Source organism: Dermochelys coriacea, chromosome 2 (genome assembly GCF_009764565.3).
Source record: "Dermochelys coriacea isolate rDerCor1 chromosome 2, rDerCor1.pri.v4, whole genome shotgun sequence".
Classification (NCBI taxonomy): Eukaryota; Metazoa; Chordata; order Testudines; family Dermochelyidae; genus Dermochelys; species Dermochelys coriacea.
Window position 1 is genome coordinate 255,620,681 of NC_050069.1, and position 22,335 is coordinate 255,643,015.

The 22,335-nt window shown below is 43.7% G+C and overlaps 1 protein-coding gene across 25 annotated transcripts in view; it reads left to right on the forward strand.

Moving 5' to 3' along the window:
• Positions 1 to 382: 382 nt before the first annotated feature.
• The window catches only part of KMT2C (lysine methyltransferase 2C), a 356,354-nt gene continuing 334,401 nt past the window's right edge, over positions 383 to 22,335 (forward strand). For 13 of the 25 annotated variants that reach the window (XM_043509667.1, XM_043509663.1, XM_043509668.1 and 10 more), the window contains exon 1: positions 1,176 to 1,348. In XM_043509667.1, the coding sequence (XP_043365602.1) occupies positions 1,182 to 1,348 (167 nt within the window). In that variant the 5' untranslated portion in view covers positions 1,176 to 1,181. The other 12 variants (XM_043509661.1, XM_043509669.1, XM_043509674.1 and 9 more) reach the window with 7 other exon arrangements.

Consider the following 22,335-nt stretch of genomic DNA (forward strand, 5'->3'; position numbering starts at 1 on the left):
GAGCGCACGTGCGTATTAAACATCACACACGCACAGTCTGTCAGGAGAACAGACAGCTCCGTGCACCTTGGGCTAAACTCTGCTCTCCACTCCTCGGGTGTAAATGTAGATTAACTCCAGTTGATTTAATCCGCTTTACAGCGGGGCAAACGAGAGCAGACGGTAACCCCCCTCCCCCCGGATCGGGATAGACGCTCTGTCCAGGTACCTGTTTTCTGAGCCATGGCTGTGTACACCCAGCGCCGATTCCCCCCTGGTGCGGCTCCCTGGGAGCCGCCCGCAGTCTCGGCGGGGATGAGCGCACAGGGTGTCGCACGCTCCGCGCCGCCGCCGCTCCTTGCTCGGAGCCCAGTCCCAGCTCCTGGGCTCCGCACTTTCCCCGCAGCCGCCGCCAGCCCGGCAGAGGCAGCGAGCCCGTGAGGTCAGCGTCGGCGGCGCGTCGCAGGGGTGTCTGTGCTGTGGGACGGTGGCTGGGCGGGCGGGCCGGGCAGGCGCAGTGTGGGGCCCGCGGGGGGAGGCGGGTGAGTGGCTCTGTGTCTATGTGTCGCACTGACGGGGGTTACACACCCGGGCCGCCGCCGCCGCCCCGGGATCCCTCGCCAGTCGCAGGCCCCAGGCTTCCCCTCCGTCCTCCTTCCCCCAAGTAAACTTCCTGCTCCCGGCCCGGCCGGGAAGGGAGCGGGGCCCGGCCGGACTCTGCCCCCGGCACACAGAACAGCTGGAGCTGTCAAAACTTCCTCTCTGCCTCGGCCCCTGCCGCCGCCCGCCCCTCCTCCGCCCCGGGGGCGCCGCCAGGGGGAGGGCGCCGCGTACGATGAAGCGGCGGCCGCCGCAGCCGGGCAGCGCAGGAGCCGGAGCAGCCGCTTGTTCCCGGGGCCTCTGAGCTGGGCGCCCCGCCGCGGGAGTGTCTCTCCCTCCTCGCCCCCTGGCGAGCCCGCTCTGCGGGGCGGTTATTGTGCGTGAGCCCCTTCCCCCCCCCCTTCCTTCCTCCCTCCCGGCCCTCCCGATGCCGCTCCCCCTGCTACCTGCGCTGGTCGGCGGCGGCTGAGGCCAGCGATGCGAAGCGGAGGTGGAGGAGGCGGAGGTGAGGCGGAGAGGCGCATCGGGAGCAGGAGGAGCATCGGGATCCTCATCGCCACCCTCCTCCTCATCCATGTGTCTCTCTCGTCCTGCTGACTAGGATGTCAACGGAGGACAAGAGTCTAGTCGGGGGGGTGGCGGAGCCGCCGCCGCCGCCCCAGCAGCCCCCCGAGCCCAGAGCTCCCCCCCCAGCAGCAGCCACAGACAAAAGACCTAGGGGCCGGCCTCGCAAAGATGGCGCTTCCCCTTTCCAGAGAGCCAGAAAGAAGTAAGTTCGGAGCGTGTGGGAGAGGCAGCGGGGCAGGGGGCAGGCAGCGCAGGGGGAGCTGTCAGCAGAGGCTCGCTCCTCAGCGCCCCCTCCCCTCTGCCCAATGCCATTTTGGGAGGGTCCCTTCCCGTCTCACCTTCCTTCTTTCTTTTCCTCCCCTGCCCGTTGCACTCTCCCCTCCTTTCCCACTGCCCTCTTCTTCTTCTTCTTCACCTTTGGCCTCCTTCTTCTCTCCTTCCTTTTCACTTCTCTCTTCCTTTTCTCCTCCCCTCTTTCTCTCCCCCTTTTCCCAGCCTTGCCCATGGACCCCTCTCCTCTTTCCCTTTCTTTTGTACCTTCTCTCTGTCCTCCTTGGGTCTCTCTCCTCCTCCAGGGCTCTGGCTTGCCCTCTATTTCAGCTTGTCCCTTGGTGTCTTCTGGCTGTTCCTTTGGGGCTTTTTTTTTTTTTTTTAAAGAAAAAATTGATCTAGCCCTAACTGGATGACCCTAAAAACCTCTCTCTTTACGCAGACACACACGCAGAAGTTTAGACAGCAATTTCCTGCAGCCAAACCAGCCCCGGAGTGTGTTTGAAAGTGGAAGCTGCTTTCTCCCTGGAGCTGTCAAACAGCCTCAGACGGGGTCTGGTGGCCAGGCTAGGGGAGGGTGTAAGGTAGCAGGCACAACATGAGGGTGGTTGGGAAGATTGTGGTGTTTTGCGTTGTCGTTTGCTGTCGCCGGTTTGCTTCCTTCTCTGGTCCCTGCTCTCCTCACGCTTCAGGCGGAACTGAATGTGCACTGTACACTTTTAGCAAACTAAGGCAGGCTGCCCCTTGCAACTGCGTCAACTATCAACAGCGCATCTCAGCCAAACCTAGGGAGCGCGTTGGAGTGATCTGCTGCGTCCATATGTGGTGCAGGTGGACTATGTTTGGCTTTAAATGGAAAGTCCCTTTTGTGGCGCTTTTGTGTGCGAGTCAGGAATGCGTTATATCTAACGTCCATGTTCTGCTGTGTGCACTAACAAATACTCTGACAGTGTATGAGTCAATTATTTATCATAATACTAATATGTGTGAGGTGTATTAGAGAGACAAGGTGGGTGAGGTAATATCTTTGTTGGACCAATTTCTGTCTCTCTGTTGTGAAGAAGGACTCCAAGAGGCCTCATTCCCATAGTGCTAATTATGTACCAACTGCACTCAGTTTTGGTCTTTAATGAGAGGCCTTCCCAGGATAAAAGTAGAATAAACCTGTTTGCTGCTATTTTTAATTATGTTTATGTTCTAAATGTAATGAACTACAGGCCATGGACCATGTTGCAGGCTTAAAGTTTTAGTGTTTTGTTTTTTTTAAGGGTCACAGTCAACTTGACATCTAGTCAATTTAAAACAAAAATGTTTTGTTAAAGCTAATTTACTAAATCTTCCCCTGAATCTCCCAATCAGTTTTTGTAGCTTTATAATGAAAGACCTTACACAAACAATAGGGGAAACTGTGAAACTGATTATATATAAAGTGCAGTTAAGTGCATAAAATAAACTGAACACATAGAGGAGAATATTTTTGTTTGATCATTCAGTTGTATTGATCTTCTATGTTTTGTAATGAGTAAATATTTTTTTTTTAGATAAAAATCTGATTCATTTTTGTTTTTTTTCCTGTTGTTCACAGTTTACTTTAGAGGCTTTCTAACATTGACTGTCTGGTTTTTAGTGTGGCTACGTCTTCTAGTAGCATTTAATTCATGACCCCATCCCTCTTAAATATTTGCGTTTTTTGTTAAAATAATACAGATTTTTCCCACAGTGGAAGTTTAAAGTGGTTAGCAGTCCTTGCTACTGTTTATGTGCAGCTCAGTTGTAGACCAGAAGGGACCATCATGATGATCTAGTCTGACCTCCTTCACATTGCAAGCCACAGAACCTACCCACCCACTCACTCCTGTCATTGACCCGTAACCTCTGGCAGAATTACTGAAGTCATCAAGGGAATGGATCACTTGATGATTACCTGTTCTATTCATTCCCTATGGGGCACCTGACATTGGCCATTGTTGGAAGACAGGATATTGGGCGAGATGGACCTTTGTTCTGACTCAGTATGGTCATTCTTATGTTCTCAAATCATGATTTGAAGACTTCAATCCTTGCATTCAGTACTGATTCATCTGCTTTACCCTTATATTTGAAAAAAGAAAAGGAGTACTTGTGGCACCTTAGAGACTAACAAATTTATTTGAGCATAAGCTTTTGTGAGCTACAGCTACTGAATGCATCCGATGAAGTGAGCTGTAGCTCACGAAAGCTTATGTTCAAATAAATTTGTTAGTCTCCAAGGTGCCACAAGTGCTCCTTTTCTTTTTGCGAATACAGACTAACACGGCTGCTACTCTGAAACCTTATATTTGAATACTACTTCCAGTTTTATTTGTACATATAACATCTAGTTACATATAAAGCACTTGAGTTGCTTTTACAAAAATAGTTTTTTATAAAGAAACTCTGAATGCTGCCTACTTATGCCTATATGTCTATGTAGCTACAGACTTTTAAAAAGTGAACTAATTTAATTAAATCATTTTTAAAATACCGCAATTTGTGGAAAAGCTAATTTTTTCCATGCCAGTTTAAGATCACTTTTCACAAACTACACAGATGAAGTCTAAATGTAATTTCTTTCTCAATTATATTTCTAGCGTTAAAGGGAGACTGCCAGTCAGTTTTAAGGAGAAATCTAGATTATTTTTTATTAAAAAAACATTTTCTAAACCTTTCAAAAATATAAATACTTGTATATAAAATGTGTACCATTGTGTGAGAGCCAGAAAATGAAAGTAGTTAGAGAAAAAAGTGAAACTGTTTTTTCATTAACTATATGTAATGCACATGAATTGTGTGAGTGAAATACAAAAAATAAACAGACAGTTCAAGTTATTTGGTTTTTTTTTCCTCCACAATTTTAATATTACTGTATGTGACTTGATGCTGCAAACTGATCCTTGCAAGAGGACTTCAGTGTGTGTATGGAAAGTTTTCGTGATTGTAGCCCAAGATGTTACAGTAACACAAGGAATCAACATTTCTAAAAATAGCATTTTGGTGTTGGTAGTAATGTTGCCCCAGTGTATCACTGATCAGATGAAGACTGGATTGTTTTTAATCACCAGTGCTTCTGGAAAGAGAGGTTTCTTTTAAAGTATACTGTTTCGATGTTTAAACCAGTCTAATATCTTTCAATCTTAAAATTAGCTATGCAGATGCAAAACAAACATTGAGTGAAAATAAAGTTTCCATTTTTTGTATGATTGCTTAGCTATGTCTTTCTCCTCTCTCCTGTGCTTTCCAGTTGGATTAATATGTCACTTGTAAATCAGATAATAGAGCATATGTCTGAGCATGTTTTGTACCATAATCACATGTCTAAGTCACTGTTAGCCAATCAGATTGTTCAACCACTTTATCCCATTACGGAAAATGTTCCATTGGATATTCAGTCTAAGTAATGATCTAAATAAGAACACTACATTAAAACAAAATAGCCAGAGTAAAAGGATTTATGAATTAAAGGTGCTGTCTTCAAAGAACAATATTTGAAAAATACTCAATTAGTATTATTTCACCTCCTTGTTGACCATGGTTTCAAATGGATGATTGAGTTAAGACTGTTTTTCATTTTCCTGTATAGGGTTTGCTCCCGTGTGATGCTCAGACCTCACAACTCTTCACAAATGTAGGCCTTTTATTTATTTTTATGGGAGCACAGAAATTTCCATACTAGTAGAGATTTACATATTTCTATCTAAACTGGCATCCTGCCTCTGGCAGCAGCACTACCTGACGTGTCGTAAAAAGGCTAAAAATCCTCATAGTGCAACTAGGCGTTTGTGCCATGTTCTGCATAAGAAACATGGGAAGTTGCTTGTAGGTGATGAAGAAGGAATTGGTATACACAATGAAGGAGGGACTCATCAGTTATCAATACCTTGAGCGTTTCTGCCTGTAGAGAAGTATGTCAGAACAGCTTTTCTGATGATGTCATTTGAGGATGTGGCAGAATTGAATGTATAGTTATGTGAATGATGATTTCTGGGGACTATATCTTAGGTGAATAGTTATTTATTATCTGTGTAAGTGGCAAAAAACTTCATTAATGAACTGTTAAGGTTGCTGGTGACAGCTTGTACTCTTCCAGAACATCAAGTTCAGTGAAACACACTTCTGAAAATTAGGGAATACAGAATTAAGATAAATACCCGTTCAACCTTGACTCCGCCCCCTTGGTGTTGGCAGTCACCACTGGAAATTATCTGCATGCATTCCAGCTGTATTCACATTGTTAGGTGTAGCTGTGAATGGTGGAGGAATAAATTGGAGTAGCATGGAAGAGTTGCGTTCATGATATGAGAGATCTGGGTCCAAGTCCTCCCGCCCCCATGTGTGATTGAAGGAAGGAGATGTGTGTGCACCCTGAGGTGCCAATCTGCATCATTTCAATACAGAATTGTGTAGGTTATAATCAGTAGCAGGGCACTGTGTCTTCTTATCATGGCTAGTGTCAGAAGTGAGGTCGGACATGAGAGCAGTCTGTGGATTTAATGAGGGATATGAGAAAGTATAGGTTTAAGTGGTATCCTGTGTGTTTAATTTCAGAAGTGTGGTATTGTCAAGTGAGTAGGCTCGGTGTTTGAGTGTAGGGCAAGTGCAGGTAATGCTTCATTACAGTGAAAAGGCAGTGTGTGAGTATGGGCATATTGGAGTATGGGCATATTGGAGCATTGTTCAAAGAGGGTGAGTTAAGGTTGTGTGGGCGTTTGTTTACCTTACCTCTGTATTTCCTGGTTTTCAGATGTTTGAGTTTTGCTGAACTTGATGTTCTGGAAGGGCACAAGCTATAACTGGACAACCTTCTCTGTGTTAATGAAGTTTTTTTTGCCATTTAACTTCATACTTTTTTTAAACAGGAAGAGAAATGTTGATAGGAGTTAGTGGTCATTTAAATCACCTGGATTTGCAATTGATAAACTACTGTGGCTAGGTAATAATATAAAGATCTAGCTTTTATATAGTGCTTGTCATGAGTAGGTCTCAGAAAACTTTACATCATTAACCCCATTTTACAGATGGAAAATGAAGGCATAGAAAGATGAGGTGACTTGACCAAGGTCACCTAGCAGGCCAGTGGCAGAGCTAGGAATTCAAGTCCAGTGGTCTTCACACAGCAACTGTGTTGTCTAGTGGAATTACTCAGCACTCCGTCCCCCTCCTCCACATTTTGTTATAGTGGAATGGGGATAATGGCCATGCTTTGAAATGTTTGCAATGTGCATTTGGTAACAGGGCTGATGAGATACCAAGGATGAGATTTCTGTGTCCCAAAACTGTGACAGACTTATGACATGGTTGTTACATAACTTTAAGTGTGTGAGAGAAGACTGGTGTGTGTCTCTCTCCTTCCCCACACCTTTCCCCACCATTCTTTGCAACATCTAATCCACCCCTGCCAGCCTTTCCAGCTCCCTCTTCCCTCCCCTCCCCATCCCACTAAGCCATTAGTTGGCATTGTAGAAACTATTCACACGTAAGAAGTTGCTCTTCTTGTCTCCTGCCCTTTGCTACTGAGTAGCGTATCACAGGCCCTTACTGAAGGGCCAGGTGTTACTTTGGTTATGTAGTCCAACCTGCATGCTGAGCAGGTCCTCACTCCTACTACCCACCTTTTAGCTGGGACTCCAACCCCTGCTTCAGCCAGGCTTCCCTAGCCATACCCCAGGTCCACCCAGTCCACCCCTTCTCCAAACTGGGTCCTTCCCCCACACACTCCGGCCAGCCATCCACCCCAGATCCCAGCTATTCGTTTTCTGGATTTTAGATGTATAAATTTACTTTACCTTCATTCCTCCACCCCCACCCCAGGTCTCAGCCCACATGGAGAGGCAGGGAGAGGGGCTGAGACACACCCCAAGAGCAGAGTCTCCCAGATCCCAGAACATACAATGGGCAGGGATAGGGGCACAGACCCCCACAGCGGGGTAGGGCTCCCTGAGATCCCAGCACACATGGAAGGGGAGAATTTAGAGCTGACATGCCCCCCACCCCATCACCCCACCACTTCCTCTTCTACCCCTCATGTTCTCCCAGCCCCTCTTGTCTTCTCCTTTTCCCCCTAATTCCTACCTCTCCATTTTACCTGAGACCCCCAATCCCTCATTCCTCTGCTACCACCTATTCTCATTTATCCCCCTCCCCATAATACCCCCTCCCTCACCTCAGACCCAACCCTCTCTTCCCCATTACCCCCTACTCTCTTGCCCTACTCATCCCTCCCCTCCCAGTGAACATTCAGAGGTGTAATTTATTTAATTTTCAAAAATAATTTCAGTGTGCAGATTACATTTAAACAAACAAACCCCACAAACACACAACAACAAAATAACTCCCCAACCCAACAATTTCACAGAGATTTTGTGCCAGATGTTCCTTTCCTCCCTCCCCACTGCTGGACAGCCTCTACTATGTGGCAAGCATACCCATTCTTGGCTCCTGACACCAGTCTCAGGCCATGTACACACTGCAGCTTATGTCAGTATAAATTGTCGCTCTGGGATGTGAATAAGCCACCCCCAAGCAACGTAAGTTGCACCGACCCAAGCGCCAGTGTGGACAGCACTATGATGGCGGGAGAGCTTTTCCCACCAACGTAATGTACTGGCGCTCGCGGGGGCTGGAGTAACTTAAGCTGGCAGAGTTCTCTCCCTTTGGCTTATAGCATCTGCAGTAGCAGTGCCGCCATAAGCTCTGCAGTGTAGCCATAGTCTGAGTGTGTTCTTAGTGCATAGTCTGAGCATGTCTGTTCTAAGTGTCCCATGGGACAGGGAGGGCTTCCCCAGATTCCCACTTACATCACATGGGGGCAGTAGAGAGAGACCACCCCAGATTCTGCCACGAAAAGTGTCCCTGCCCTTGTTCTCCCACAGCCCCCTGCCACTCGTCCCCATGTGCCCCGCTCCCTTCCTCTCACTTCAGCTCCCCAGCCCCTCTCACCTGTCCTACCATCTATCCCAATTTATCTCCCTCCCACCAGTGCAGCCCTCAGGGACAGATTTTAGCAAATATGCCATCCAACCTTCTCGAAGTTCCTGCCCATGGTGGGACTCAAACTGACACTGGCTCAGTCAGATTTGAAGGACTGCTGCTTATCCTCTTGAGCTATTAGTGTGAAAATTTGAAAGCAAATGGTCCTGTTAACTCCTTTGCCTATATATGCTCAGTATAATCAATTGGTTGCCAGAACTAGAAATAATGTTTTAATTTGATTTTCACCCAAAGGGCTGGTGGGGTAACCAACGCTCCAGTGATTTAGATCCTGGTGAAATGATCCGAGTCTGAGCCCTGATCTGATCTGTTTGTGAGCAAAAAAAAAAAAAAAAGGAGGAGGGTGGGGTGGACAGAATCTATCAACTTTAAGAAAAGCTGTTTTTTTCCCCTGGGGGCTGTATCTTGGGAACCCTTTGGTCAAATTCCTCAAATTTGGATCACTGCTACTTCATATGGCTGATGTAAATGAAGAGCAACAACTATAATTTTACATTTAGATGGTTAAGCCACATAATTGGGTCTGAAGTAGCAGAGTGTATTCTTGTGGTGCCTCCTTTGTATTTGTGAATTGGGCATTGAGTTGTTATATGTTCTATGGTCTGTTCTGGGCGACTACAGTCGCACGCTGGAGAGTTTTTAATTTTCTATTTGTGAAGCAAGTATCCGCATCTGCCATGATTTGTGTTGATACGGTTTAGGGTTGCCCATGAGCTTTGTGGGAGATCGAAGCCAGTGATCTTCTGCGTTGCTTCTTTCACAAAGTGTTTGTTTGTGACTTCTTGTGAACTCCATTTGGCTTTCCAAGCTTCATCAGGGTTGAAGTTGCATTATTGAAGGTTAAATGTGTGGGTCCAAAATGGCTTACATGACTTCAGGTGATGGTGAGGGATGTTGTTACAGTCCTGGTGGATGGGAAGATGTTCATTTTCCACGAACCTCTGGAATTACTAAAGGGTTGTGGCATTGCGGCGAATGGATGGGGTAGCAACATGCAACAGCACTGGCAGCCAAAGTGTTGGGGTCAACTTGAGGGTTCTAGTGATGCACCGCATTGCAGTGTTTAATAGGACACCAAGTCGAGTTTGGCTACTTCTGGCCTACATTGGTGCACAGTACTTAGCAACAGAGTACCCAAGGGTCATCACTGATGTCTGTAACACTGATGATTCCCAGCTTGTGCTTGCCAGTTTCTGGACCAGGTTGACCCGTGTCTTCATCTTGGTAGTTGCCTTTTTCAGAGGGTCATGATCCAGCTTCACTCTGAGATAGGTTGGAGTGGGGTCATGTCACGCAGTGTTGTCGCAGAAGGTCATTTTCAGGATGCAGTTAGTGTTTCTGTTATCAAGATGGAATGCAGTGACTGTTGTTTTGTGGGGATTAGGCTTGAGCCTCCATTTCCATAAGTATTCCTTCATGGTATTTAGGTCCTGTTCAAGGTGGATTCGCTGTCGCTGAAGGTGGCTGCTTGAGTTGCCAGGGCAAGGTCATCTGAATTTGTGACCAGTGACCGAACATTGATTAACAACCTTCTGGTCTTCAGAGCAACAACTTAAGCCACCATAATAGTCCTCTTCTGGGCCAAGTAACACACCAGATAGGTTCTGGAACAAGAATCCTCCAACTTAACACTGAGGAACTTTCTTGGACAAAGTGTGAGTGCATCTGGCATAACGTTGTCCTGACACTCTAAGAAACCCATGTCTCCAGTGATCAACAGGCCAGCTGCTACTGTATCCGTGGTTACAACCTCACAACTAGCCACTACCATTTGAAATATGGCCTAGCCATATATGTGAAGAACACCATTGTGGATTTTGATCTTTTTTCAGTTGGGGGAAAACAAGCCACCTACACCACTGCCATCAGGATAGGGGAGCTGCACATTGCCAACATGTAAAGCCCCAAATCAAAATGTCTGAACTCGGTGCTCCCAAGAGCACTAATCCCAGCCCTATACACTGGTGACTTTAACAGCACCACACTAACGGTGAAGACCTTTCGGACAGGATGTCTGTGGAAGGTCTGCAACTGGTCTTTGATCCAAACAGCAATCAGCTTTCCACTCTGCTTGCTGGCAACATGATTACCTCACCATTTGTATCACTAGCAAATTCCTTTATGATGTACACCAAATTTCAGGGCAATCTGATTCACTGTACAGATTTTAGACCACTTAGAGTTGAGATTTAAACAGAAAGCTGTTCTTAACTATAACTATAGCAGAGCTCTTGCTCTGCTATAATTATGGTTGCACCTAGAGACCAGAACCCCATTGTGTTTAGACACTATCTAGACATACAACACAAAGATGGTACCCACCCAAATGACTTTACAATCTAAATTTAAGACAAGACAGCAGGTGGATATGACAAGGAGATTGGGGTGATGAGAGCATAAGAGAACAATGAGGCAATTATGAACAGAGGAATAAGCAGTGGTGCCTAGCCATTGTCAAGTGTTTTGCAAACATCAAGGTATAAAGTGGGTTTTTAAAGAGAGATTTAAAGGAAGTAATGTAGTGACCTTAAATATTTTTACAGAGATCTTCTTCCATGCATATGGGATGCATTGGAGAGACTATGATGGTACAACTAGGGCAGGAGTAATGGCAGGATTTAGGTAGGTGATAAGTAGAGTCAGAATATCCATGAAGGGCCTTAAAGTGAAGGCAAATAGTTTGTGCTTGACGTGGTGGAAAAGGGGAGCCATGGAAGGATGGAAAGAGAGGGATGATGTGTCCAAAGCAATGAGTCAGGAAGATGATTTTTGCAGTAGCCTTTGGTATGGATTTAAGAGGTGGCAAGATCATATTTGTCAAGGCCAGAGAGGAGGAGGAGGTTGTGATAGGTGAGAAGCAAAATAATGAAGACCTGGAAAAGAATTTTAGCTATGTGGAAGGAGAGGAAAGGCTGGATCTTAGTCAGGTTGTGCAGAAGAAAGTGGCAAAACATTACCTTTATGTATGGGTCTGGAAAGGGGTCTTAGTTAAGGATGACATCCATGTGATGGTGGTGGTGTTGCCCATAAAAGGGGAAAAGGTTGGTGATCAAAACTGAGTTCTTGATCTTTGTCTTGTTGAGCTTGTATTAATGGCTAGATATCCATGAAAAATAGTAAGAATAATATGGTGTAGGTGCAGTAAGACTTTTGAAAAGTTGTTTTATACAGTAGAACTTTGTTAATCTGCTCACACTGTAATTAGTACAAAATTGTTTCTATCGCCACTTCATAGTAAAGATTTAGTAGCCAAATCCTGCACTGAATTCTCATTGGTTATGGTGGTGATAGTTGTGACTCCATAGATAAGTTTGTGTCCAGACTTTCCTTCTAAACCCTGTTTTCAACATTTATCTAACTTTTGATTGGATTAATAGATTATTTATTTACTTTGCAAGTGGGTATGCTTAAAATAGGGTCTGAAAAGATCTTTTCCAGAGTCTCCGAAAAGTGTTTGATTAAAAATGTTTATGCATGGTACTTAATTTTAAATTATGTGAATTATTTCTTATTTTGGCCCACATTCGCAGCAGTAGGTTTTCAAAAGTCCAGAATTTCACATATGCAAATAGTTTTTCAGACACACAAGCATAGAATGTTTTCCAGAAAATAATTATTTAAGAATCTCTTTCATTATTTTGACTGCAGTCTGCGTCAGGGTAAGCCAGCATTTAATGATATCCACATCCGTTTCAGAAGAGCTGTAATGCAATTCTACATTTTCTCTTTGTAGCTTAGCTATGTTTCTTTGGCTCATCCCCTGCCCTCCACTTGATGTACCATTCAGACCCCTGATTTTTCCCCTGCTCTATTTGGGCTTTTTTACATTTGTAAGTGTTAATTTTGAACATTTACATTGTAACATTAATTTTTTAAAAATGTGTAACTTATAAATATATATTTTAAAACCTATAGGAGTTGGAGAGCAACATGGGGGAAGCCATGGCTGCTGCCTGGCAAGCATGGAATCCTTATACGGGTGGAAGGCCAGACTTTGTACATCCATTGTATGGATAAGACTTAAGGAACTAAGCTTTTGATTCTCAATTATGAGTGGAACTTGTGTAGTGGATGAATAAGAAGATTATTGTGTACATTGGTGGTTTTGTAATTCTTTTTTTCATGATCAGAGTTGTTCAGGTGCTTATTACTTAATTGTTTTTGTTGTTTGTATGTGTGCATGAATTTGGTGTTAAGGTTGGGACCAGAGTTATTTATGTAATGGTGGTTTATGATTTCCATAGTTTTGAAAGTTTGGGTTGTTTTAAGTGATGTGTTATTAAATCTTTGAAATTGTAGTTAACAACATTAACTGTTTATTGCGTGTGTAGTAATATGTTGAGCTTCTATAGCACCTCTTCTCAAGTATCTCAAGGAGTTTGACAGACATTAAGGGATTAGGGCAGGGATAGTCAATTATTTTTTTTTATCAAGGTCCAAATTTCTTGGTCAAGGTAAAGTCAAAGTCCAGACTCTAAAGGAACATTTTTCATATCACAGTAACAATAAAGATGATAATAAGGGCAAGTCTACACTACAAAATTAAGTCAACCTAAGTTAGATCGACATTCAGCAACTGCAGTAATTACTGCAGTTTTTCATGTCAACACTATGACTCGCCCTGTTGGCGGCATGTGTCCTCACCAGGAGCACTTCCACCGATTTAACTGACCACGTGGGGCATTGTGGGGCACTGAATGCCCAGAGCCCTGCTTCTTGGGACTGATAGCCCAGAGTTTTGTCAACCCCATGGCAGTGGGTCTCTAGCCCCACGCTTACATCACCTCGAGCTGTCAGCACTGGCGGTCAAAAGCAGTCACAGATGACACAAGTATAAGTAATAAAAAGATTTCACCGTCTGTTCAAATGTATCTGGCAGTCTGGATTTGGCCCGCGGTCTGCCTATTGACTACCCCTAGATTAGGCATTCCTACACCCTCTGAAAAAGGATGGGTTAACCCCTTGGTTACAAAGGAAGACTGTGGCAGAAGTAGGAATAGAACCCCAGGGTATTACACTAGAAGTGCTACAGAGGCACAGCTGCCCCATTGCGGCTATGCTGCTGCAGTGTAGACACCTACTACGGCAACCGAAGGGGTTTTTCCAGTGCTGTAGTAAATCCACCTCATTGAGAGCTGGTACGTTGATCTAGTGGCATCTGTAGTGGGGGTTAGGTCAACCTAATTACATTAGATAGTGTGAAATTTTTCACAGCCCAGAGTTATGTAGCCAGGTTGACCTAAGTTTTAGGTATAGACCAGGCCTCAGTCTCCTGACTTCCAGTCGTTGATACAGTCAAAGACCACCATTTCACCATGTGATTTATGACATAGGAGATTTGTTAGGAAAATGCCAGACTTCTTCAAGTTATACTAACAAATATACTGTAGTACATTTATTAATACATTATGAAAAAGCAAGTATTAGTATTTATTATTATTACTACATTTGTCAAAATAAAAAAATATTTTGTGATACAGTATCTTTGCCTTTTTACAGTTTGCTCACTTACTGAACTGAATTTGTAAGTAACATTCAATGGAGGCCTCTGAGTCATTAGTACAAATGAGCAGGTTTCTCCTGTTTTTTCAATAATTATCTCTTATTATTATTTAAATCTAACACTATGTTTTCGATTTTTCACTGCACAGTTACTAGAGAGATGGCATGAGGCATCACCATTCATATTGTGGTACAGCCATTGCTTAGTTCATCAGATGATGTAAATGACAAAACTGATTTTTATTACTGCAGTGATCGTTCTGGAAATAAGTTTCTAAGAGCACTAGTGCTTTCTTGTGAAGCAAGTTTAAAACTGGATAGGGTAGAAATATAATTTTAAATTTCAGGACATCTGTTTAAAAACATAGGCAATGATGAGGAATGCACTCAGACTGAAACACGTGAGTTGTTTTTTAACTCAGTCACATGGTACCTTGAGATTGCAGCTTCTAAGGAACTTTGGAGAAGTTCCTATAATTCTGAGCGATGTTGTATTGAGTTATTTGATTTAAAAAATTGCAATGCTGTAATGTGAATGGTGCATTATATATTAGTGAGTAATGTCCACAGTTTTGGGCATTCTTTTATAAACAACTAATTACACCTACAGTATCTAGGTGTAATAGAACAAGTAAAGGTTAGACTTAGCTCAGTTCAAAATATTTTTGCTTTATGCGTATGTATCTCTCTCTCTCTTTTTTTAATTCAAAATGTATTAAAAAAACCCCAATCCACACCTTATTGCATTCCATCCCAACACAGTATGCAAGTGCTACTATGCAATGTAATGCTTCTTATCAAGATTCTAATTTTTGTTGTTTGGGACTCTCCTGCATACTCTTTTTTAAAAGGGCCTATTCCAAAAGTGTGAGCATGTTTTTTTGAGGTTTCTTTAACGATAAAAGTTAACTTGATAGGTGTCTTAATTAGCTGGTATCAGGAAGAAATTGAACATAGAAGCAATTTACTTCTTCCTCTTAGTTATTTTTATATCCTACCCATGAGTGTGATATCTAACCACCATACGACATCCCAAAAAGAAAAGGTGTTTTTCATAAGATTATGTTCTTTCCCTTGTTTCTGCCTGTCTTTCCCCTTGTAGTGTGCATCTTCTCTGTTGCCACATCCTTGGTTTCTCTCTCCCTCCTTTTTTGTATGAGAGCTTAATGAGGCTGTGACAGGTTGGATCACAGCTGCAGCGGTACAGGAGCTAGCAAACAGAGCTGTAAACAGGGGAGTTTGAGTGGGAGTTCTATTGGAGGAGAAAGTAGTTGTACTTGGTTTTGTATTTTTAGTATTTGTGTGTGTGTGTGTGTGTGTGTGTGTGTAGGGGCTTTGTGCTGGGAGAGAAGCTGAGCCCTGATTAGGGGGTGGGGCTTCTGACTAGAGGCCCTATAAAGGTAGCCAGCCAGTCAGTCGGGCAGCGGCACAGACAGCTGCAGGGCACAGGAGCTAGCAAACAGAGCTGTGAACGGGAGTTTGAGTGGGAGCTTGAAAGGGGAGTTGGAATTGTGGTGCTTGTTTGGGGTTTGCTTTTGCTGGGGGGGGGTGGTCTTTTTTGTGTGACTTGTGTTTCCCAGATTAACAGGACTTAGGTGGGAAGGCGATGACAGATACGGAGGCAGCTGTGGGAGTGACTCCTGTAGTGAAAGACACATTGAGGATGACTGGATGTGGAAGCTGTGGTATGTACATGATCCTGGAGGGGGGACCTGATAAGAGTTTTTTCTGCATGAAATGCCGTCTGATAGAGCTGATGGAGGAAAAGATCCGAGATATGGAGATGCAGGTGGAAAGTCTGGTTGAGTTTAGGAAGGGGTTTGAGCAGATGATGGAGCAAAGATATGAGGTATCTGAAGGGAAAAGCTCAGACTCACAGATGGAAGCAGGGCTGGGGAATTCTGAGGGGAGACTGGGTGAGGAAAGTGGTCAGTGGAAGCATGTGACTAAAAGGACCAGGCAGAGGAAAAGACGGACTAGTGAAGGAGAAATAGAGCTTAGGAACAGGTGTGCAGAGTTGGAAAATGAAGAAGGGGCTCGGCAGGTACTTGTTGAAGGTGGAAGGGCAAGGGAGAAGAGAGGCTAGTCCTATAGGAAAAGCAGAAGAGTCAAGGGAGACTACACCAAATATGAGCCCCAGGAGGATACAGGATGGGTTGAAGAGGATTATAAGGGAAAATAGGAATGGAAAGAACTTGCAGCCAGAGGGAACAGGGGAGAGACTGGAGAATAGCACTGTCACCAGGAAAAGGCAGGTCTATGTGATAGGGGACTCTTTATTGAGAAGAATAGACAGGCCTGTAACTAGAGCTGATCCAGAGAATAGAAGGGTGTGCTGTCTTCCGGGTGCTAAGATACGGGATGTAGACCTGAGGTTGAAAAGGATCCTAAAGGGAGCGGGAAAGAATCCCCTAATTATCCTTCATGTGGGAACAAATGATATGGCTAGATTCTCGCTGGAAAGTATTAAGGGAGACTATGCTAGGCTGGGGAAGACGCTTAAGGAAATTGAGGGTCAGGTGATCTTTAGTGGGATCCTTCCTGTTCGTAGAGAAGGGCAACAAAGGTGTGACAAGATTATGACTGTCAACAGATGGCTTAGGCAGTGGTGCTATAAGGAGGGCTTTGGGATGTATGGCCACTGGGAGGCATTCACAGACAGAGGACAGTTCTCTCGGGATGGACTTCTGAGTAGGGAAGGAAATAGACTTCTAGGATCAAGGCTGGCACAACTGATAAAGAGAGAGCTTTAAACTAGGAATTAGGGGGAGATGGTTGGGAGATGTCCAGGTAATCTCCACGCCAGATTTTAGCATTGAGAGGGAAGAAGACAAAGTAAGAAAGGATATAGCCGTGGGTAGGAGAAGGTATATAAGGAGCGAGGGCGTTGTGGATACTAGTCTAATAGGTTATACTGGCTGTAGAATGACTGTGCCTAATAGGGTACAAAATGTGAGTGAGGCCAAACAGCAAAAATTAAGATGTTTGTACACCAATGCGAGGAGCCTAGGTAACAAAATGGAGGAACTAGAGCTACTGGTGCAGGAAGTGAAACCAGATATTATAGGGATAACAGAAACATGGTGGAATAGTAGTCATGACTGGACTACAGGTATTGAAGGGTATGTGCTGTTTAGGAAAGACAGAAACAAAGGTAAAGGTGGTGGAGTAGCATTGTATATCAATGATGAGGTAGAATGTAAAGAAATAAGAATTGATGCAATGGATTAGACAGAGTCCGTCTGGGCAAAAATTACATTGGGGAAGATAACTAGTAAAGCCTCTCCTACGATAGTGCTTGGGGTGTGCTATAGACCTTCGGGATCTAATTTGGATATGGATAGAGCCCTTTTTAATGTTTTTAATAAAGTAAATACTAATGGAAACTGCGTGATCACGGGAGACTTTAACTTCCCAGATATAGACTGGAGGACCAGTGCTAGTAATAATAATAATAGGGCTCAGATTTTCCTAGATGCAATAGCTGATGGATTCCTTCATCAAGTTGTTGCTGAACCGACTAGAGGGGATGCCATTTTAGATTTAATTTTGGTGAGTAGCGAGGACCTCATAGAAGAAATGGTTGTAGGGGACAATCTTGGCTCAAGTGATCATGAGCTAATTCAGTTCAAACTAAATGGAAGGTTTAACAAAAATAAATCTGCAACTAGGGTTTTTGATTTCAAAAGGGCTGACTTTCAAAAATTAAGGAAATTAGTTAGGGAAGTGGATTGGACTGAAGAACTTACGGATCTAAAGGTAGAGGAGGCCTGGGATTATTTTAAATCAAAGCTGCGGAAGCTATCGTAAGCCTGTATCCCAAGAAAGGGGAAAAAATTCATAGGCAGGAGTTGTAGACGAAGCTGGATGAGCAAGCATCTTAGAGAGGTGATTAAGAAGAAGCAGAAAGCATACAGGGAGTGGAAGATGGAAGAGTTCAGCAAGGAAAGCTACCTAATTGAGGTCAGAACATGTAGGGATAAAGTGAGACAGGCTAAAAGTCGAGTAGAGTTGGACCTTGCAAAGGGAATTAAAACCAATAGTAAAAGGTTCTATAGCCATATAAATAAGAAGAAAACTAAAAAGGAAGAAGTGGGGCCGCTAAACACTGAGGATGGAGTGGAGGTTAAAGATAATCTAGGCATGGCCCAATATCTGAACAAATACTTTGCCTCAGTCTTTAATAAGGCTAAAGAGGATCTTAGGGATAATGGTAGCATGACAAATGGGAATGAGGATATGGAGGTAGCTATTACCATATGTGAGGTAGAAGCGAAACTCAAACAGCTTAATGGGACTAAATCGGGGGGCCCAGATAATCTTCATCCAAGAATATTAAAGGAATTGGCACCTGAAATTGCAAGTCCATTAGCAAGAATTTTTAATGAATCTGTAAACTCAGGAGTAGTACCAAATGATTGGAGAATTGCTAATATAGTTCCTATTTTTAAGAAAGGGAAAAAAAAGTGATCCGGGTAACTACAGGCCAGTAGTTTGACATCTGTAGTATGCAAGGTCCTGGAAAAAATTTTGAAGGAGAAATTAGTTAAGGACATTGAAGTCAATGGTAAATGGGACAAAATACAACATGGTTTTACAAAAGGTAGATCGTGCCAAACCAACCTGATCTCCTTTTTTGAAAAAGTAACAGATTTTTTAGATAAAGGAAATGCAGTGGATCTAATTTACCTAGATTTCAGTAAGGCATTTGATACCGTGCCACATGGGGAATTATTAGTTAAATTGGAGAAGATGGGGATCAATATGAACATCAAAAGGTGGATAAGGAATTGGTTAAAGGGGAGACTGCAACGGGTCCTACTGAAAGGCGAACTGTCAGGCTGGAGGGAGGTTACCAGTGGAGTTCCTCAGGGATCGGTTTTGGGACCAATCTTATTTAATCTTTTTATTACTGACCTTGGCACAAAAAGTGGGAGTGTGCTAATAAAGTTTGCGGATGATACAAAGCTGGGAGGTATTGCCAATTCAGAGAAGGATCGGGATATTATACAGGAGGATCTGGATGACCTTGTAAACTGGAGTAATAGTAATAGGATGAAATTTAATAGTGAGAAGTGTAAGGTTATGCATTTAGGGATTAATAACAAGAATTTTAGTTATAAGTTGGGGACGCATCAATTAGAAGTAACGGAAGAGGAGAAGGACCTTGGAGTATTGGTTGATCATAGGATGACTATGAGCTGCCAATGTGATATGGCTGTGAAAAAAGCTAATGCGGTTTTGGGATGCATCAGGAGAGGCATTTCCAGTAGGGATAAGGAGGTTTTAGTACCATTATACAAGGCGCTGGTGAGACCTCCCCTAGAATACTGTGTGCAGTTCTGGTCTTCCATGTTTAAAAAGGATGAATTCAAACTGGAGCAGGTACAGAGAAGGGCTACTAGGATGATCCGAGGAATGGAAAACTTGTCTTATGAAAGGAGACTCAAGGAGCTTGGCTTGTTTAGCCTAACTCAAAGGTTGAGGGGAGATATGATTGCCCTCTATAAATATATCAGAGGGATAAATACTGGAGAGGGAGAGGAATTACTTAAGCTCAGCACCAATGTGGACACAAGAACAAATGGGTATAAACTGGCCACCAGGAAGTTTAGACTTGAAATTAGATGAAGGTTTCTAACCATCAGAGGAGTGAAGTTTTGGAATAGCCTTCCAAGGGAAGCAGTGGGGGCAAAAGATCTATCTGGTTTTAAGTTTCTACTCGATAAGTTTATGGAGGAAATGGTATGATGGGATAATGGGATTTTGGTAAGTAATTGATCTTTAAATATTCAGGGTAAATAGGCCAAATCCCCTGAGATGGGATATTAGATGGATGGGATCTGAGTTACCCAGGAAAGAATTTTCTGTACTATCTGGCTGGTGAATCTTGCCCATATGCTCAGGGTTTAGCTGATTGCCATATTTGGAGTCGGGAAGGAATTTTCCTCCAGGGCAGATTGGAGAGGCCCTGGAGGTTTTTCGCCTTCCTCTGTAGCATGGGGCATGGGTGACTTGAGGGAGGCTTCTCTGCTCCTTGAAGTCTTTTTAAACCATGATTTAAGGACTTCAATAGCTCAGACATAGGTGAGGTTTTTCGTAGGAGTGGGTGGGTGAGATTCTGTGGCCTGCGCTGTGCAGGAGGTCAGACTAGATGATCAGAATGGTCCCTTCTGACCTTAGTATCTATGAATTACAGAAAACCCCTTGGGAACTGCCAACTGATGTGTTGAGACTACTTCTGTCCCTGCTTTCCCTGCCAGCTTGGGGCTTCAGTGCCCTGCCTGGTTTGAGCCAGACATACTAGCCTGCTGCAAATCCAGGCCCAGGTCTGAACAACGTCCTCCCAAACTACAGGCTTATCTAAAAACAGCTTAGGGCGTGTTCCTGTCTCCAGCGTTCAGAATCCCAACTCCCAATAGGGTCCAAACCCCAAATAAATCCGTTTTACCCTGTATAAAGCTTATACAGGGTAAACTCATAAATTGTTCGCCCTCTATAACCCTGATAGAGAGAGATGCACAGCTGTTTGCCCCCCAGGTATTAATACATACTCTGGGTTAAGTAATAAGTAAAAAGTGATTTTATTAAATACAAAAAGTAGGATTTAAGTGGTTCCAAGTAATAACAGACAAAACAAAGTGAATTACCAAGCAAAATAAAATAAAACACACAACCGTATGCCTAATATAGTAAGAAAGTGATTACAGATGAAACCTCACCCTCAGAGAGGTTCCAGTAAGCTTCTTTTACAGACTAGCCTCCTTCTAGTCTGTGTCCAGCAATCACTCAGACCCCCGTGGTTACTGTGCTTTTGTTCCAGTTTCTTTCAGATATCCTTTGGGAGTGGAGAGGCTATCTCTTGAGCCAGCTGAAGACAAAATGGAGGGGTCTCCCAAGGGTTTAAATAGGCTTTCTCTTGTGAGTGGACACCCCTCCCTCCCACTGTGTAGAATCCCAGCTACAAGATGGAGTTATGGAGTCACATGGGCAAGTCATATGTCCATGCATGACTCGGAACTTACAGGTAGCAGCCATTGTTCACATGCTACCTTGAACGTCCTCAGGGAGACTTCATATGTGGATTGGAGCCTTCCAAGATCTGTTGTCCATTAAGTGTTTCTTGATTGGGCGCTTAACTTGCAAATTCCTTTCTAAAGAAGATGACAAAATGCCTTATTAATGCTACTTAAAATTAAACAGGTACACAGCCAATATTCATAACTTTGAATACAAAAATGATACATGCATACAAATAGGATGAATATATTCAGTAGATCATAACCTTTATAGAGATATGTTACATGGCATATGTAGCATAAAACATATTCCAGTTGTGTCATATTTACCTTCATAAGCATATTTCCTTAAAGTATTATGGGGTGCAATGTCAAAAGGGTTTCTAGGATTCTGTTTATTTTCCTGTTGTTTTCTGGCTGGCTCTGTATCATGGGACACACCTTCCTGCTGACAAGGGCTTGGAAGCAGCTTCCTCCATAACCTGTCTACATTATCTCTTCAGTTGCCCTGAGGGGGTGACTAAAGATCCACATGTGGCATTCCCTTCCCTGCCCAAGCTTTTGATTGTGCAAACTTCTAGGGCTGATCTACACTGCAAAGTTAGGATGGCTTAATTACATCACTCAGGTTTGTGAAAATTTCCACACCCTGTGCGATGTAATTAAGCTGACCTAAGCCCTGGTGTAGACACCACTAGGTTGATGGAAGAATACTTCCATTGACCTAACTACTGCCTCTTAGCCCTGGTCTACACTGCGGGGGGGGGGGGGAAGGGAGGGAAATATTGATTTACATAATTGATCTACATAACTTCAGCTATGTGAATAAAGTAGCTGAAGTCGTCGTACTTAGACCTACTCACTGTGGTGTCTTCACTACGGTGAGTCAATGGCTGCCGCTCCCCCATTGAGTCTGCCTGCGCCTCTCGTGATGCTGGAGTACAGGAGTCGATGGGAGAGCGCTCGGGGGTCGATTTATTGCATCTAGACTAGACACTATAAATCAACCCCCACTGGATCGCTCGCTGCCTGCTGGTCTGGTAGTTAGTAGACATACTCTTAGAAAGGTGGATTTACTTCAGTGATGGAAGATCCCTTCCGCCACTGTCATAATTGTCTACAGTGATACTGCTGCTGCTGTGCCACTATAGCATTTCTAGTGCAGACATACCCTTAATCATGTGCAAAAATTTACTCACAGGAGTAGACTTGTTGAGGACAATGAAGCTGCTCATGAGTAAAGTTACACATCTGCCTAAGTGTTTGCAATATTGGAGCCTAAGACTATGTCCACTGCAAAAAAGGTGGTGGTTTTTTTCTCAGCAGGATACCTAACCTGCATTAATTATCCTGCTGTAAAATCCTAGTAGAGACAAGGTACTGTAGTTTTTAC